The sequence below is a fragment of the Falco punctatus genome, assembly GCF_963210335.1.
Source record: "Falco punctatus genome assembly, chromosome: 3".
Classification (NCBI taxonomy): domain Eukaryota; kingdom Metazoa; phylum Chordata; class Aves; order Falconiformes; family Falconidae; genus Falco; species Falco punctatus.
Genome location: NC_137582.1, coordinates 114,511,289 through 114,524,459, shown reverse-complemented (window position 1 = coordinate 114,524,459; position 13,171 = coordinate 114,511,289). Strand labels below are relative to the sequence as shown.

Sequence of the window (13,171 nt, the reverse complement as noted above, 5' to 3'; positions counted from 1 at the left end):
CGTCATGTGGGCACCCAGTGTTGAACTCCAGACCCACTGAGGTGAGACCTCGGCGGTGCTACAGGGGAGCACGTGCACCCTCTGGTGCTGCAGCAGGGCTGCCCGGAGCTGGGCTGGGGTAGGAAGCGGCCCCGTGCTGGCCTGTGTCCTCCTGCTGAGAGGCTGAGTAGCTCACGGGACGGATCAGACCTTTCTGCTGTTCCTGAAGAGCTGCACCAAGTTGGGAGTAGTCATGGAGCTGCCACGCTTCATCCCAAGCCCTGACCCTTGTGTCTCTTCGCGTGGCTCAGTTTTCAGGGAGGATCCGGCACGCAAGCCCGAGCTGAACAACCTGCAGGAGAACTGCTTGGTGCAGACCACCGAGTGGAGTGCCTGCTCCAAGAGCTGCGGCATGGGCATCTCTGCCCGAGTAACCAACGACAATCCCCAGTGCCACCTGGAGAAGGAGACCCGGCTCTGCATGGTCCGACCCTGCGACTTCCCCATGGAGAAAACCAAGGTACTGGCCTCGGGGAGGGGGGACACCACACCGTCAGTGTGAGGGACGGCCTCGTTAGGTACTTGTCAGGCACGAGCCCATCTCGCAGGGTTTGCTCTGTGCTTCCACTTTTTCCATCTCCGATTGCCCAGTGCCAGAGACAGAGCACGGTCCTAGGTGGCCCGTGTCCTTGTTAACCCCTCTGTTCTCTCCCTAGAAGGGGAAGAAGTGTGTGCGGACCCCAAAGCCACGCCAGAGCCTCCATTTTGAGTTTTCGGGCTGCACCAGCACCCGCTCCTACCGGCCCAAGTTCTGCGGCAGCTGCACGGACGGCCGCTGCTGCACCCCGTACGTCACCAGCACCGTGGAGGTGGAATTCCGCTGCCCCGAGGGGGACTTCTTCCAGCGGAAAATGATGTTCATCAAGATGTGCTCCTGCCACTACGACTGTCCCCGAGACAACGACATCTTCCTGGCCACATATCACAGGAGGATGATTGGAGACCACGTCAAGACAGAGAGGCAGTAGCCCTCTCTGTGCCAGATCCATGGGCCGAGGTGTCTAGAGCCCCTCTGTGAGGGGCTGTGCTCTTCAGAACGGCACCGTTCAGCACCAGTGGTCCCCGTGGCCTTCCTAACGAGCCGAGGCACGTGGGGGAACAGCCCCATCGGCTCCAGGCTCCTGACCTTCCCCCGTGGTGGTGCGGAGGTCAGTGAAGGAACCAGAAACAGGCTGGAGCTGCAAACTTGACCCACGTTCCCACTGAGCAGGTGGGAGAGTGGATCAAGCCGCGGGGCTCCAGCCTGGCTCCAGCTGAGCGGACAGCGGGTGCCGTTCCCCATGGCCGCCCTCCTGCCCCAACCAGGCGGCGAGCCCAGAGCATCAGGCAGGAGCAGCGCAGGAGGCCTGAGCTAGGGCCGAGCTCTGCAGCCTGCTCTCCGGCACCGTGGGCTCCGCTGCACGTCGGTGCAAAGCTGCTCAGCGAGGAAAGTGGTCCTGGCCCCATGCTGGGCTCCTGCTGAGCTTTGTGATTATTTTTGGCTAATTGGATCCAGCAAGTTGGCAAAAGCTCTTCTCCATCCTTGTGCCCGCCTTGCACCCTCCCGTCAGCAGCTTTGTTCCGGATCAGTTCGCTCCTAGAGAGGCCGGATCGTCGGCTGGGTGACCCGTCGGCTGGGCAGCTCAAGGCTGGGCTCTTTTTTCCCTGTTAAATTCCTTTTAACCTTGTGTGCCAGGGAAGGTGACAGCGAAGACAAGGGAACAGCGAGCTGTGTAGTGTCACTGCTGGAGACAGAGCATGGCTCGGGGCCTCCTGCAGGGACCTGAGCCCGGGAAGGGGTTTCTTGGTAGAAGAAAGGATGGAGCCAGGCGCTGCTGGCGGGGCCGTGCTCCTGGGGCCTGTCTCGGAGCCGAGGAGCTCTTCCAGCCCGGAATGGGGCTGAGCCAGGCTGCCAGGCTGAAATGTGTCCCTGGCATGTGCTCCTGCGGCAGCTTTTAGTGATGAGCATCTCCTGTCATCCCTCCTGGTAATCTCCTCAGAAATGGCTCCGGGGTGGGAGAGGGGCTGGGCTCCGCGGCTCGCACACCCACAGCGGGGCTGGGGCTGCGCTGCAGCTCCAGAGTCTCTGCTGGTGGGTCCTAAGCTGGAGGAACACGGGTCAGTCGGGTCCGCCCGGGGAGCGTAAGGCACCAGCGAGGAAAGTGCCCGTGTTTGTCAACAGAGCTGATCCCTTCTGGAGTTACCCAGGCAGCAGCATGGAAAGCTGGTGCGGGGTCTCCGGCGGTGGGATTCCCTTCTTGCCACAGACCTGCGCAGTCTCTGTGCCGTTAACGCCGTGCCGATTGCCAGCCCGTGGCTGCGGGAATGGCCACCAGCACCGGGACACTCCCGTGACCCCCGGCACGGCACCTCAGCAGCTCTGTGCTGTCTCGGAAGCCTCATCAGTTGCAATCGGCCTCTGCTGGTTTTTAGCAGAAACATCCAAGTAAAGGGCCTGATCCTGTTCCTTACATCTTCCCTGCCTTTCACTGCTGGGAATGATGATTCCTGTCCCAGCTGGGCAGCAGCAGGGGCCGTGCTGCAGCACCGAGGCTCTGTCCCACCCCATCTCCCACCCCAAAGTGGGACGTAGGGCTGGAGGACGATCCCTGCAGCCCGCGGCTCCGCTCCGACGCTGGCTCAGTGCCTGTGTCTCGGCTCAGTCTCTTTTCTCGCTCTCTCAGCCTGCAGAAGCTTGTCAGCCTTCAGCCTCCTGTAATCAGTTTGAACTGTAAATAATTTATCCGATATTGGTTTTGGTTTTTTGTTTTTTGTTTTTTTGTTTTTTTTTAAAGGCCTTTGTACAGTTCTCGTATCTTTTTAGCACAACCCCGCTCGGGGCCTTCTCTCCCCTTGCCCTCCAGGTCTGCTCTGAACTTTTCTCCTGCCATTTACAAGGTTTCTGAGTGTAAAACTACGCTAAGGTCGCACTTTACTCAACACTAATAAATATCTATTTTTTACATCCCTGGCAGCATCCCTCTGTGCGAGGCTCCTGCCTGGTTTCCCCTCCGGCCTTTCCCCAGTACCACCAGCCCACTGGGACCAGTGCTGGGACCCTCTGCCAAGCTGACGGCTGGCTGTGGGGTGGGGGTCCCCCCAGATAGTGTGGGGGGGCAGTGGTGTCTCACGGGCACCTCTGCAGCTCGCACATCGCAGGTCCTGCACGGGGCGGGGGGGGGAAAGCACAAGCAGAGGCCCCCCCCCTCGCCTGCTTAAGGACCCAGAAATCCTTAATGCGCCGTTAAAAATAGCGGCGGGAGCAGATGTGAGCGGGAGTCGGGATAACGGGGCCAGACCGCGAGGGGCTTTGCGGTGGCTTAACAGCTTACGGCGTCATCTCCCCCTCATCACATTAGCCGGGGCTCCCCCCTCCCCACCCCCGGCCCCGCCGCGGGGCCCAGAGGCTCTTCCCCCCCCCCCCAACCATCCTCCTCCTCGGGGAAGGCTTGGGGGTCCCTGGGGAGAGGCAGGTGTTGGGGGGACAAGACCCCCCCGGCTCCAACGGGAGCTGCGGGGGTTCGTGGCTCGGCGCTCCCGCGGGGAGGGGGAACACCGAGGGGACGCGGTGGCGGTCCGTGCCGGTGTCCCGAGGGGGACAGGTTGGCCCGGGGCAGCACCCCCTCCTCCAGCCCTGCCTCAGGCCCCACCGTGGCAGGGGGACACGGGACAGCGCGGCCGTGGGTGCTGGCCAAGGGGCCGGTTCCAGCCCCGCGGCTGCCCGCGCCCCCGTTATCGCCCCCAGCCGCCGCCTGCGCGGCCCCGATAGTGCCGGCGCGGCCCCGCGCAGCCCTTATCGGCCCGGCCCGGCCCGGCCCGGGGCTCCCCGGCCGCGGCGGCCCGGGCGGCGGCGACGCTTTTCCCTACGGTAGGGTGAAGGGGGTAAGGGGGCGGGTGAACACAGGTATCAGAACTCCGCAAGGGACCCGGTTCCGCGGGGTGCGGGGCTGCGCCCACGGCGGCCACGCCCCGAGATCCGCCCGGGGGTCCGCGGGGTGCGGGGGGATCCCGCTGCCGGCGCCTTTTTCCTTATATGGGGTGGTGACGTCAGGCGAGGCTTGAGGTGACGCGCCCCCGGCGCGGAGGTGGGGCATATCTCTTGACCACGCCCCCTCGCTCACCGTGACGCCACCCGTCACCTGCCCGCCCCGCCCACTGCAGCGCGGCGCTGGCCCCGCCCCCCCGCGGCGCTGACGGGCGGGGGTGGTAGCCAGTGGGCGCGGCCGGCGGCGCGGGGGGGCGGGGCGCGCGCTGACGTCACGGGGGCGGGGCTGGCGGTGCAGGTGGAGGCAGCGCGGTGCGGTGCAGAGCGGAGCGGCGGCCCCGGCCCGGGTGAGCGGTGGGGGGCCGGGGGCACAGCGGGCTCGGGGAGGGGTGAATCCAAGGGGGACTTGGGGAGCCCGTAGGGTTTCAGGGGGGCTTATGGGCTTGGGAGGGCAGTGCGGGGTCTGGGGCACTCCGGAGGAGGTGTAGTGGGGTCAGGCTGGTTATGGGGCTGGGGGGGACTCTGTGGGTCAGCCCGGTTATGGAGTGGGGGGTTACAGGAGGATCTGGGGGCACGCGGAGGGTCAGGTGGGTTATGGAGCGGGGGGTTATGAGGGGACATGGAGAGCTGTGGCATGGGGGTGGTCCGCAGCGGGGCCAGCCTGGCTGTGGGGCGCCCTGGTCTGGGGGCGCCGGGGGGACCCGCAGAGGTCATGCTGGGTGTGAGGTGCTTTAGGGTGCTCTGGGGTCGGGGGGGGCAGGCTGGGTGTGGGGGGCCCACAGCGAGCAAGGTGTGGGGCAGGGGGGTAGTGGGGACATGGGGGGTGTCCTGTAACTGGGGGAGACCGGGGAGGCCCCCGCCGCAGTGTCAGGAAGCCTGTGGGGCAGAAGGGGGCTGTGGGGTGGGGGGCGCCTAGTGGGGTCAGGCTGGGTGTGGGGGGATTGGGGTGCACTGGGGCTGTAGCAGGGACCCAGAGTGGGGCTGATGGGGAAGATACAGGGTGGGGGACAGCTGGGGGGCCACAGTGGGCTCAGGCTCAGGAGGTGACTGGGGTGCAGGGACCCTGCCCTGTGGTGGGGTGCCAGTCCCCCCCCCCCCCGCAGTGGTCAGTTGTCCCCCGGGGAGGTGGCAGCTCCCGCGGTGGCACCTGGATCCTGCTCTGTTTTGCTGGAGGTGGCGGGTGCACTGCTGGGCCCAGGGCTTCGGGGCGGCTGTGCTCCTTCCCCTCTTGCCACGATGCCATCTGCGCCCACCCAGAGGGTCCCCAAAGCCGGTCGCAGTGGCAGAGCTGTGGAGCGATGGCGGCCTCGCACTGATACCTGTCCCAGCACAACCAGGCAGTGCTAAAACCTCGCCACCGACTTCCCTGCGCCGCTCCCCCACGGGACTGCGGGGACGGGGGGTTTCTCTCGCCACATCCCCTTTCTGACGGGGCGCTTCGCGCTGATGTTGCAACCAGAGGCGCGTGCGACCGAACTCGGTGGCCCTGGTGGTTCCTGCAATCTTGTCCCTTCCTGAATTTCACCCTCCTGCAGCTGGAGTGGGGTGAGGGGTCGGTGAAGCTGCTTGCTAGCACGTGCTGTGAGCTGCACCGGAGGGCTTCTGCCTTCCCCGCTTCCCAGTGGGCTGGGCAGGTGCCACAGGGTCCGAGCCGCTGGCCGGAGTGGCAGGGGACAGTGGCTATCTTTAGGGCTGTGTTGCAATGGAGGGGTGTGCCTTGGCTCAGCACTGCCGGCAGCCGCCTCCTCGCCCAAGGATTTACTTACGCCAAGGCTCCCGCATGGGAAAAACCAACATTTGCTGTGCGGTTTGCGGGGGCTGGTGGGTCCGTGGTGGGGCTGGCCCCGGTGTGGGGCTGAAGCCTGGGGTCAGGCGGTGCTGGCAGCTGCCCGCAGTGTGGTCACTGCCAAGGCTGCTGGCCGGCCCCACCAGCTTGGTGGGCAGGGGCTGATGTCAGGCGACACGTGCCCTGCGCGGGGTCAGGCTGCGCAGACAGGCATAGGGCCGTGGCTTGGTGTGGGTTGCACCAGTGGCTCCCTGGCACCGGTCCTGTGCCACTGCCCAGCACTGGGACCGGCCGAGCCGCAGCGGATGGCTGGGGATGGAGATGGCTGATGGTGTGAGGAAATCTGCTGCCCCACGGGAGAAGAGCCGCCTTGGGGCATGGGAGCAAGTTAGGTTCTTGCAAGGTGCCCCCCAAAAACCCCGTCCATCCCGCCATAAGGCTTTAATGAAGGTACAGACGCAGCTCCAGCACAGCCGGGGTCAGGGCTGCTGGCAGCAGCGCGCACGCTCCCCTCCGCGTCCTCGTTCTGCCGGAGTGCCCCGGTTAGTCCATGGGGGTGACCCGCACCAGCGCTTCAGGTGACACGGGGCTGAGGTCTGGCTTAATCCTCCCTGCACAGCCGTTGCCCTACTCCTGCTAAATGTGATGCGGCTACACTGTGCCTGTCCCCGAGAGGAGGCAGCTGCAACTTGTGAAGCCATTTGCGGCCCCCCAGGTGCGCAGCTCCTCTCTGAGTGCTGGGGCATGGGTAGATACTCGCTCCCCTGCCTTGTTGTGGTGCTGGCAGCTCCTCCTGTTTTTCTGCCCGAAGTGGGGCATGTGCTGCTTCTGTGTGTCGTGATGGTAACAGCAAGTCAGCGGCAGCACAAAGTTCATCCGTGCATCAAACTGCTTCCCCATGGCCGGGCTCAAGCTGTTTTGCGGGCTGTGGGCGCCTCCCCTGTCCCTTCGCTTGGCTTTGCCTCGTACTGGAGAGAAACTTCGGGCCTTCTTGGGAGGGTTTGAAACCCTGCCGAGGAGAGAAAGTGCCTTCTCATCCGCGGCGGTGCTGCTCTGACGAGGCTCTCCTCCCGGCGCGCAGCCTGGCAGCTGCTGGAATTGCCTGCAGCTGCATCTCTGCACCGCGTGTCCCCCCTGGGCTGACACAGTCTTTTTGGAGCTGCCAGTGGGTGAAGGTTGCTCGGAGGGTAAGCAAAACATCAGCCGTTCTTCGAGCGGGGTGCTCTGAAGATACGTCACTAATTTAATATCTGACAAACGTTTTTCTGAGCTCCACGCGCAGCTGTTCCTCAGGGAGGAGAGCAGGCTGCAGGCAGACCCTACCCCTGTGAGCAGATAATTGTCCTTCTGTGCTGGGCAGGGTTTTACCTTTGTCCCCAGCTACGGGAAGAGGCTTAAGGCCATGGTGGCTGCAAGTTTGGGGTCAAAATTGGCTCTTGGCCATGCTAGATTCTGCAGGCTGGAGGTGTGGGAGCTGTCTGGGGTGTGATTCGGGTGGGGGTAGGGGCTCACCGCCATCAGCCCGGAGGTCTCTCCCTCAGTGAGCTACCTGGGGGTGGGAACATGTTTGTTGTCCCTTTTTCTGCATTTCATGCGTCTGTGCGAGGCTCTGAGTCAGGCCTCGGGGGAGGTGCTGCAGCTGGTGCTCTGTGCTTAGCCCAGGACCAGTGCTGGCTGTGGGACCCCAGCCGGTGGGGACAGCCCCTCCGAGCGCTCTCACACGCGGGATGCTCGGCTGAGGCCGTGGCGGTTTGGCTTGTGGCTCCCAGGGTCCCTGACACCATGAGCATCGGGGCCGTGCTGGGCTATACCCGGTCAGCCCCAGCTGAGCTGGTGGGGACCGCCAGGGTGGGCTCGCTGGGGCTGGTGGGGTCTGTGGATGTGGCCACCCCGTCTGCGCGGCTCTCCCCACTAGAGGCTGCTGACGAACTGAGCATTTTCCTTTCCCTGGCTCTGACCAAGCAGCGGGGTCTTGAATTTGCAGGGCTGAGCATCCTGGCCTGAGCTTTTCCTGCTGATTCACCCTGGAGACAGGAGCAGGCTTCCCCAGGCAGCGGCCAGGTTCAGGGGGCACATCTGCTCCCTTGCCGTGCCCACAATAGATCTCCCTGCTTCATTAAGTCTTAATTAGGCAAACGCACCAGGACCATGTGCAAGACCATTGCCGGGGGACGTGGATCGTGTGGTGAGCTGGGTACCAGGGATGCTGGCTCCCATCCTGCCTGCCTTGGGGAGGGGGGGCAGGGGTGCCGACAGGGTTTTTCCAGCTGGGTGCTGAATGTGGAATGAGTTCAGCCTCTTGTATTGTCTTCCTGGAGGATGTGTGAGCAGTGATAAGTGCTTCAGCCCTCCAGCCTATCCTAACTGGCAGAAAACCCAAGGATTAGTGAAGCGATGGGATACTTCATTGCTGGGCACAGCCACGACGGCACGGTAAAGCCACCCTGTAGACACAAAGGACGCTCTTCTTCCAGGGCAGCTGGTTTAGTACCGAACACCTGGGCAGGACTGGAGTGTGGAAAACAAACCCAGACTCTGGGAAGATGATTAATCACATAACAATTAGGTGTAAAATGAAAGGCAGCTGCTGCCGCATGGTAATAGCTGCAGTAGAAGGTGCCTGGGAAGGAATTTGTGGTGTTGCACAAGACCCCTCTGCCTTTGGAGGTGCAGGCGCTGCCGGGCAGGCAGTGTGGTGCCAGCTGGCTCCAGCAACCGAGCAGCCAGCACGGCTTCCCCGACAATGGCAGAGCGGTGCTTTACATAATCTGGGACTTGCAAAACAAGCTTGAAGGTCTGGAAAATCCTCTTGCTATTGTTCGTGTTCAAAGTTTGCTAAATTTCCTGGTTTGATCTGTGGGTCTGGTTTTTGTTTTGGGACCGCAATGGGGGAAAATGCACTTTGCGCAGAGAAAAGAAAAGGACGTTTGTGGCGTTTAATCCATGCCTGCTCCTTACATGAAACTATTTTTGTGGTTCGCAAGAGGTTTGGAGCAGCTGCTTGCAGTAGGACTCTTGGTCTATCCAATTAGCATGGTTTGTCTCTCGTCCCCTCCTGATGCCCCCTGAGAAAATCCTGGACTATCAGCCGTGCGGGTGCCGCGGGCAGTGCGACGCAGGCACCATCTGGGCGCCCGGCCCGAGTGTCTGCCTGGGGACAGGGAGCGCTGGGTCACAATGGCTCCGTGTGCTCTGGGGAGGCTCTAAAACCACCTCTTGCTCGCAGATTTTAGGAGAGGAGGCTGGAAGGGAGCTTGGGTTGTCCTATTTCTGTGTGTCTCATAGGCTGGAGGTGACCGCTGCAGCCTGGCGATGTGGAGGTGCTGGGAAGTGGCCCCGGGAGAGTGCTGAGGCTGTCGGGAGCCCCCCCAGCCCCACGCTGGCCCACGGGTTCCACGGCGGCGTGTTGCCTGGCCCCCGGGAGGTGTTTTAGGGTGCTGGGCCTGCCTTTGCTCCTCTGTTTGCTCAGCCCAAAGCCTTCTGCCAACACAAATAAAGCCACTGACGTCCTGTGCGCTGTTCAATTAAACGAGTGAATCCTGTTAAAATGTTCTCTGTACGTAGGTTCATAAACAGGTGACTAAGAAACCTGCCTTTTCCTGCCGTTCCTGGGAAAGCCAGGTTTGGTAGGAAGGAATGAGGTTAAGTTCTTGCTGGTCCATGTAAGGTGAGGCAAGGTTTGGCACCCTGGTAAGCAGCAAAAGAGGAGGAGGAGGAACCCTGGCCTGACAGCACAACTACATCCTCTTATTAGAGGTGGCTTCTAGCTCCTTTCACGTAGGTAATTACATCTGGCCATGCTTGACCTGAGCTGGATTTGAGCAAGTGGGTGTGAGGCTTGGCTTGTGCTGGGAGCCTTCGGAGTGACTGAGATCCGACTGCGGTGGTGTTAAAGCAATCTTGTAGGTGTTGCAAACAAGCCATTGCATCGCAGCGATGGGGTGGGAGACGTGGGGAAGCCCTGAGCATGCTTACATCCTGGAGAACCCGGTGCTGGTGCTGAGCTCTGCTTGGCGTGGGTGGGAGCCGTGGTGGGGACCGATGCCTTGAAGCGTCATCGTAGCCAGGGCGTTAACGCAGCGGATGCATTACAGCTTTTATCATGCTGTACGTGACCTCTGAGCTGATCTCTGCTTGGTTGCTGTCCCCTGATTGCAGCAGCGGTTTAGCCACCTGCCAGACAGCACCAGCCTTTAATGGCTTGTTTTTCTATATCCACTCTCCAAAAACCCTTGGAGATGGGGTAAGCAGTTCGTGGGCGCTTCAAAACTCTTTCTGTGCGTTGAGGGTCTGTGTCAGACAGAACAGCACAGTGTCACCTCCCAGCATCTGTGTGAACTCGAACGCTGAGGGTGGGAGCAACGGAGGGCAGATGCTGGCCCAGTCCTGAGCCACGTTGGGCTGTAGTGTGATTTTCTCCGTCTGTGTTGATGTGCTGGAGGTGCCTGTGTCTGCCGTGGAGCTGAACCTCTCCTGTGTGGTCGGGATCGGCCTCAGCCAGGCTGTGGCTTTGAGGAGCCTCGCTGCAGGCTGGCAGATGGGGTCAGCGCTGCTCGGGGATTTCCTTGGGTGCAGAGTGTGGAGGCTTTTAATAGCAAACACGGTCATCTGTGTCATCGCATCGCTTGAAACCTGTCCCTCAAAAATACCGACTGGCAACTGTGATGCAGCTGAGCAAGAAGGCCACTCCTTTCAGAATTTTTTCCCTGGTTTTGAGTGAAAATAAAATAATGTTTAAACCTGTTGCTGGTGATGCTAATGTGCTTGGGGGTTTGGGATGCAGCTCTCGCCTGGGAGGCAGCCTGGAGAAAGCCCTGCCCTTCTTGGGAAGGTTGTTTGGCCCCGTGCAATGGTTAGATCCTTCCCAGTGTGCTGTGCTGACAGATCCTGTGCCTCCGCCAGGTGCCAAGACTTCAGCCTTCTAGGAAAGGCAGTGGGGCCGGTGTGGGTTTCTCTCAGTGCCTGCTGCCAGCCTGTGGGTGCCTGGTGCCTTGTGAGCAGCGGTCGGAGGCGTCAGGGCAGCGTCTGGAGTTGCATATGGCTCCGCTGGGGCTGCTTGCTCCATCTGAGCTGCCTTTTGGTGGGAATACACAAGACAGCCGAGCGCAGAACTGATCTGTGCTGCTGGCTAGGCTTTTTCCTCGTGCTGATTTTCCTTCTACTGCTGTAGCAGGAGGCAAGCGTGGTTACGGCAGCTGCCTGGCTTTGGCAGTTTGCATCTTGCCTCCCCTACAAACTGCCTTCAAACTTCTCCGCTTTCTGGCCCCCTGTTCTGGTCAATACGAGGCTGTTATCAGAGCCTGGCAAACTGCGATGATCACATCCAAGCGCTGTACCTCAAACCACCTGGCAGCACTGGGCTGGATGAAGAAGCTCATTTGTACAGGGCGGTTAATTCTCTGTCTGTTTTAATCTCTGTGACCATCTGTGTTCATGCCCGGGCTGGGGAGATGCGAGCTCTTGGGATTTGTTCCAGGAGGTGGACATGGAGAGGACTGCTTATTCTGTGTCTGCTGAAAACTGCCCCGGGTCAAAGCAGGACAGCCTCATTAGCTCTGGGAACGGTTGTTCCTGCATCTTCAGGCCAGGAGGCCTTGATGGCGTGTCAGCTCTATGCTGGAGGGATGTCCCGAAAAGCTGCAGGGAGGGGGCAGGCGCAAAAGGCACTTACTGAAAGTGGAGACCTCTGTGAGTGCTTTCCAGTATACAAACCCAAACACAGAGGGTCTGCGGTGGGCTTGGCTGGCACCTTGGAGGGCTGAGGTCCCTTCAAGGAAGGCTGTGTTGGTCTGGGGGAGGTGTTGTGTGCTAAAGCATCTCCTGGCCACCCTGAAAGCCCTGCCCCAGGCTGTGGCAGCCTCTGGGGTATGAGCCTGCCCTGCCAGCAGCTACTACAGTCTCTGTCCTGGTGAATGCCACAGCTGGAGCTTTGGTTTGAGCTTCAGAAACTGCTGAGAAGACTGGAGCGTTCACATACAGCACCAAATCTGGGGGACCAGTACCTATAGATGGGCTGCAGTAGCATCTCCACAGATGCATGCAGGCTGCTGCTGACAGAGAGAAGTTTTCTTGCGAGCAACAGCTGAAGTCTTCCTTGTTTTGGGTTCTCACTTTTGCAAGCCTGAGGCTCTGCAGCTCATCACAGAGCCCCAGCCAGGATCCCACTGACTACAGGCTCTGCACGTGGCTCAGGCAAAGGTGGCATTTGCTGCGGGCTCTGTGGAGGAATGCCTGTCCTGTGGGGCAGCACGGCCCTGCCGAGGCTGCTGCTGACATCTGAACCCAGAGGGAATGATCCCTGCCCTGTAATTAAGCTCTCTTTCTGCTCCTGTTCACTCTACTAATGAGTAGTCTTGTGGATGTGCTCCTTGCAGCTGTTGTGGATCCTCTGTGTGGCTCAGAAGCTGGAGGTGGCTTTCCAAGAGAGCCACCTGCAAAGGGCAACCCCAGATCTCCCCCATCTCACTGGGGTGAAGCTCGTGGGTGGAGGACCTTTGACTGTAAAGGCTTTTCCCTGCCTGCACCTTCCTGGACTGCACCCTGCATGCTGTAAATTTGTCTGCCAACACCCCCCCCAACTCTCTTACATGAGGAAAACGCTTCCTGCTGCTTGTGCTGGCAGGGCTGGGCGAGATGGAGAGGTTTTCCCAGCCTTCGGTTGAAGGACTGAGGCTGCCTCTTGAAAGGATGGCTCTTCTTCACCTGCTTGTCAGGCTCTTGACATCAGTGGATAATAACACTTAAAAAATAACCAGCGCTCCAGCTGAATCCTCTCCTGGTTCAGCAGTTCAGGGGTTTTAGTCTCAATGGAGATGACAGCACCAGGACCATCAGCATCGTGGTGCATCCCAGAGGATGGGCGCGGGCTTGTGCCTGCCTCCTCGGTGCAGCAGGGTGGCTGTGGAGGAGCCTGGCACCGCGCTGGACCTCCCCTGTGGTGCACCAGGAGTGCTCGGCTGTGCACTGGTGTGCACTGGTGTGGAGCCGGTCCCGGAGTCTCGAAGGATTTGGATCCGGCTGGGTTTCGGCACCCTGCTCGGCCCCAGCGTGTGCCCGCGGGAGCAGGCAGCCGGCCCGGCTGCGGCTGAGAGCACCGTTGCTCTCTTGAATCTCTTCATTTAGTTAATGATCCTTTTGTTGAGAGGATTAGGGTTTAGAGGCCTCTGGCAGAGTGTTAATTAAATTAAATCTATGGGTGTTTTGTTGAATTTTTAAAGCCCACTAGAGGGCTCAGTTGGAGCCTGTGGAGCTGGGGCCGGAGGTGCTGGGCTGTGTCCGTCCCAGTTGATGTCCATCCCAGTTGAAGTTTCCATGAAAGCCAGGTGGGGCCGGAGGGATGCAGAACGCACGGAGCCAGCCCGCAGCCCCCACACCCGGCTCTG

The 13,171-nt window shown here is 60.9% G+C and overlaps 2 protein-coding genes across 11 annotated transcripts in view; both read left to right on the top strand.

Moving 5' to 3' along the window:
- Positions 1 to 2,983, top strand: part of LOC308060408 (CCN family member 2-like) — a 43,593-nt gene extending 40,610 nt beyond the window's left edge. For 8 of the 9 annotated variants that reach the window (XM_080379122.1, XM_080379121.1, XM_080379117.1 and 5 more), the window contains 2 exons: positions 291 to 499; positions 696 to 2,983. In XM_080379122.1, the coding sequence (XP_080235248.1) occupies positions 291 to 499; positions 696 to 1,007 (521 nt within the window). In that variant the 3' untranslated portion in view covers positions 1,008 to 2,983. The remainder of the gene's footprint in view (positions 1 to 290; positions 500 to 695) is intronic. The other variant, XM_080379120.1, reaches the window with a different exon arrangement.
- A 1,211-nt stretch (positions 2,984 to 4,194) lies between these two features.
- EPB41 (erythrocyte membrane protein band 4.1) overlaps positions 4,195 to 13,171 on the top strand; it is a 96,133-nt gene continuing 87,156 nt past the window's right edge. The window contains exon 1 of one of the 2 annotated variants that reach the window (XM_080379095.1): positions 4,195 to 4,350. The gene's annotated coding sequence lies outside the window, so the exon portion shown is untranslated. The remainder of the gene's footprint in view (positions 4,351 to 13,171) is intronic. The other variant, XM_080379086.1, reaches the window with a different exon arrangement.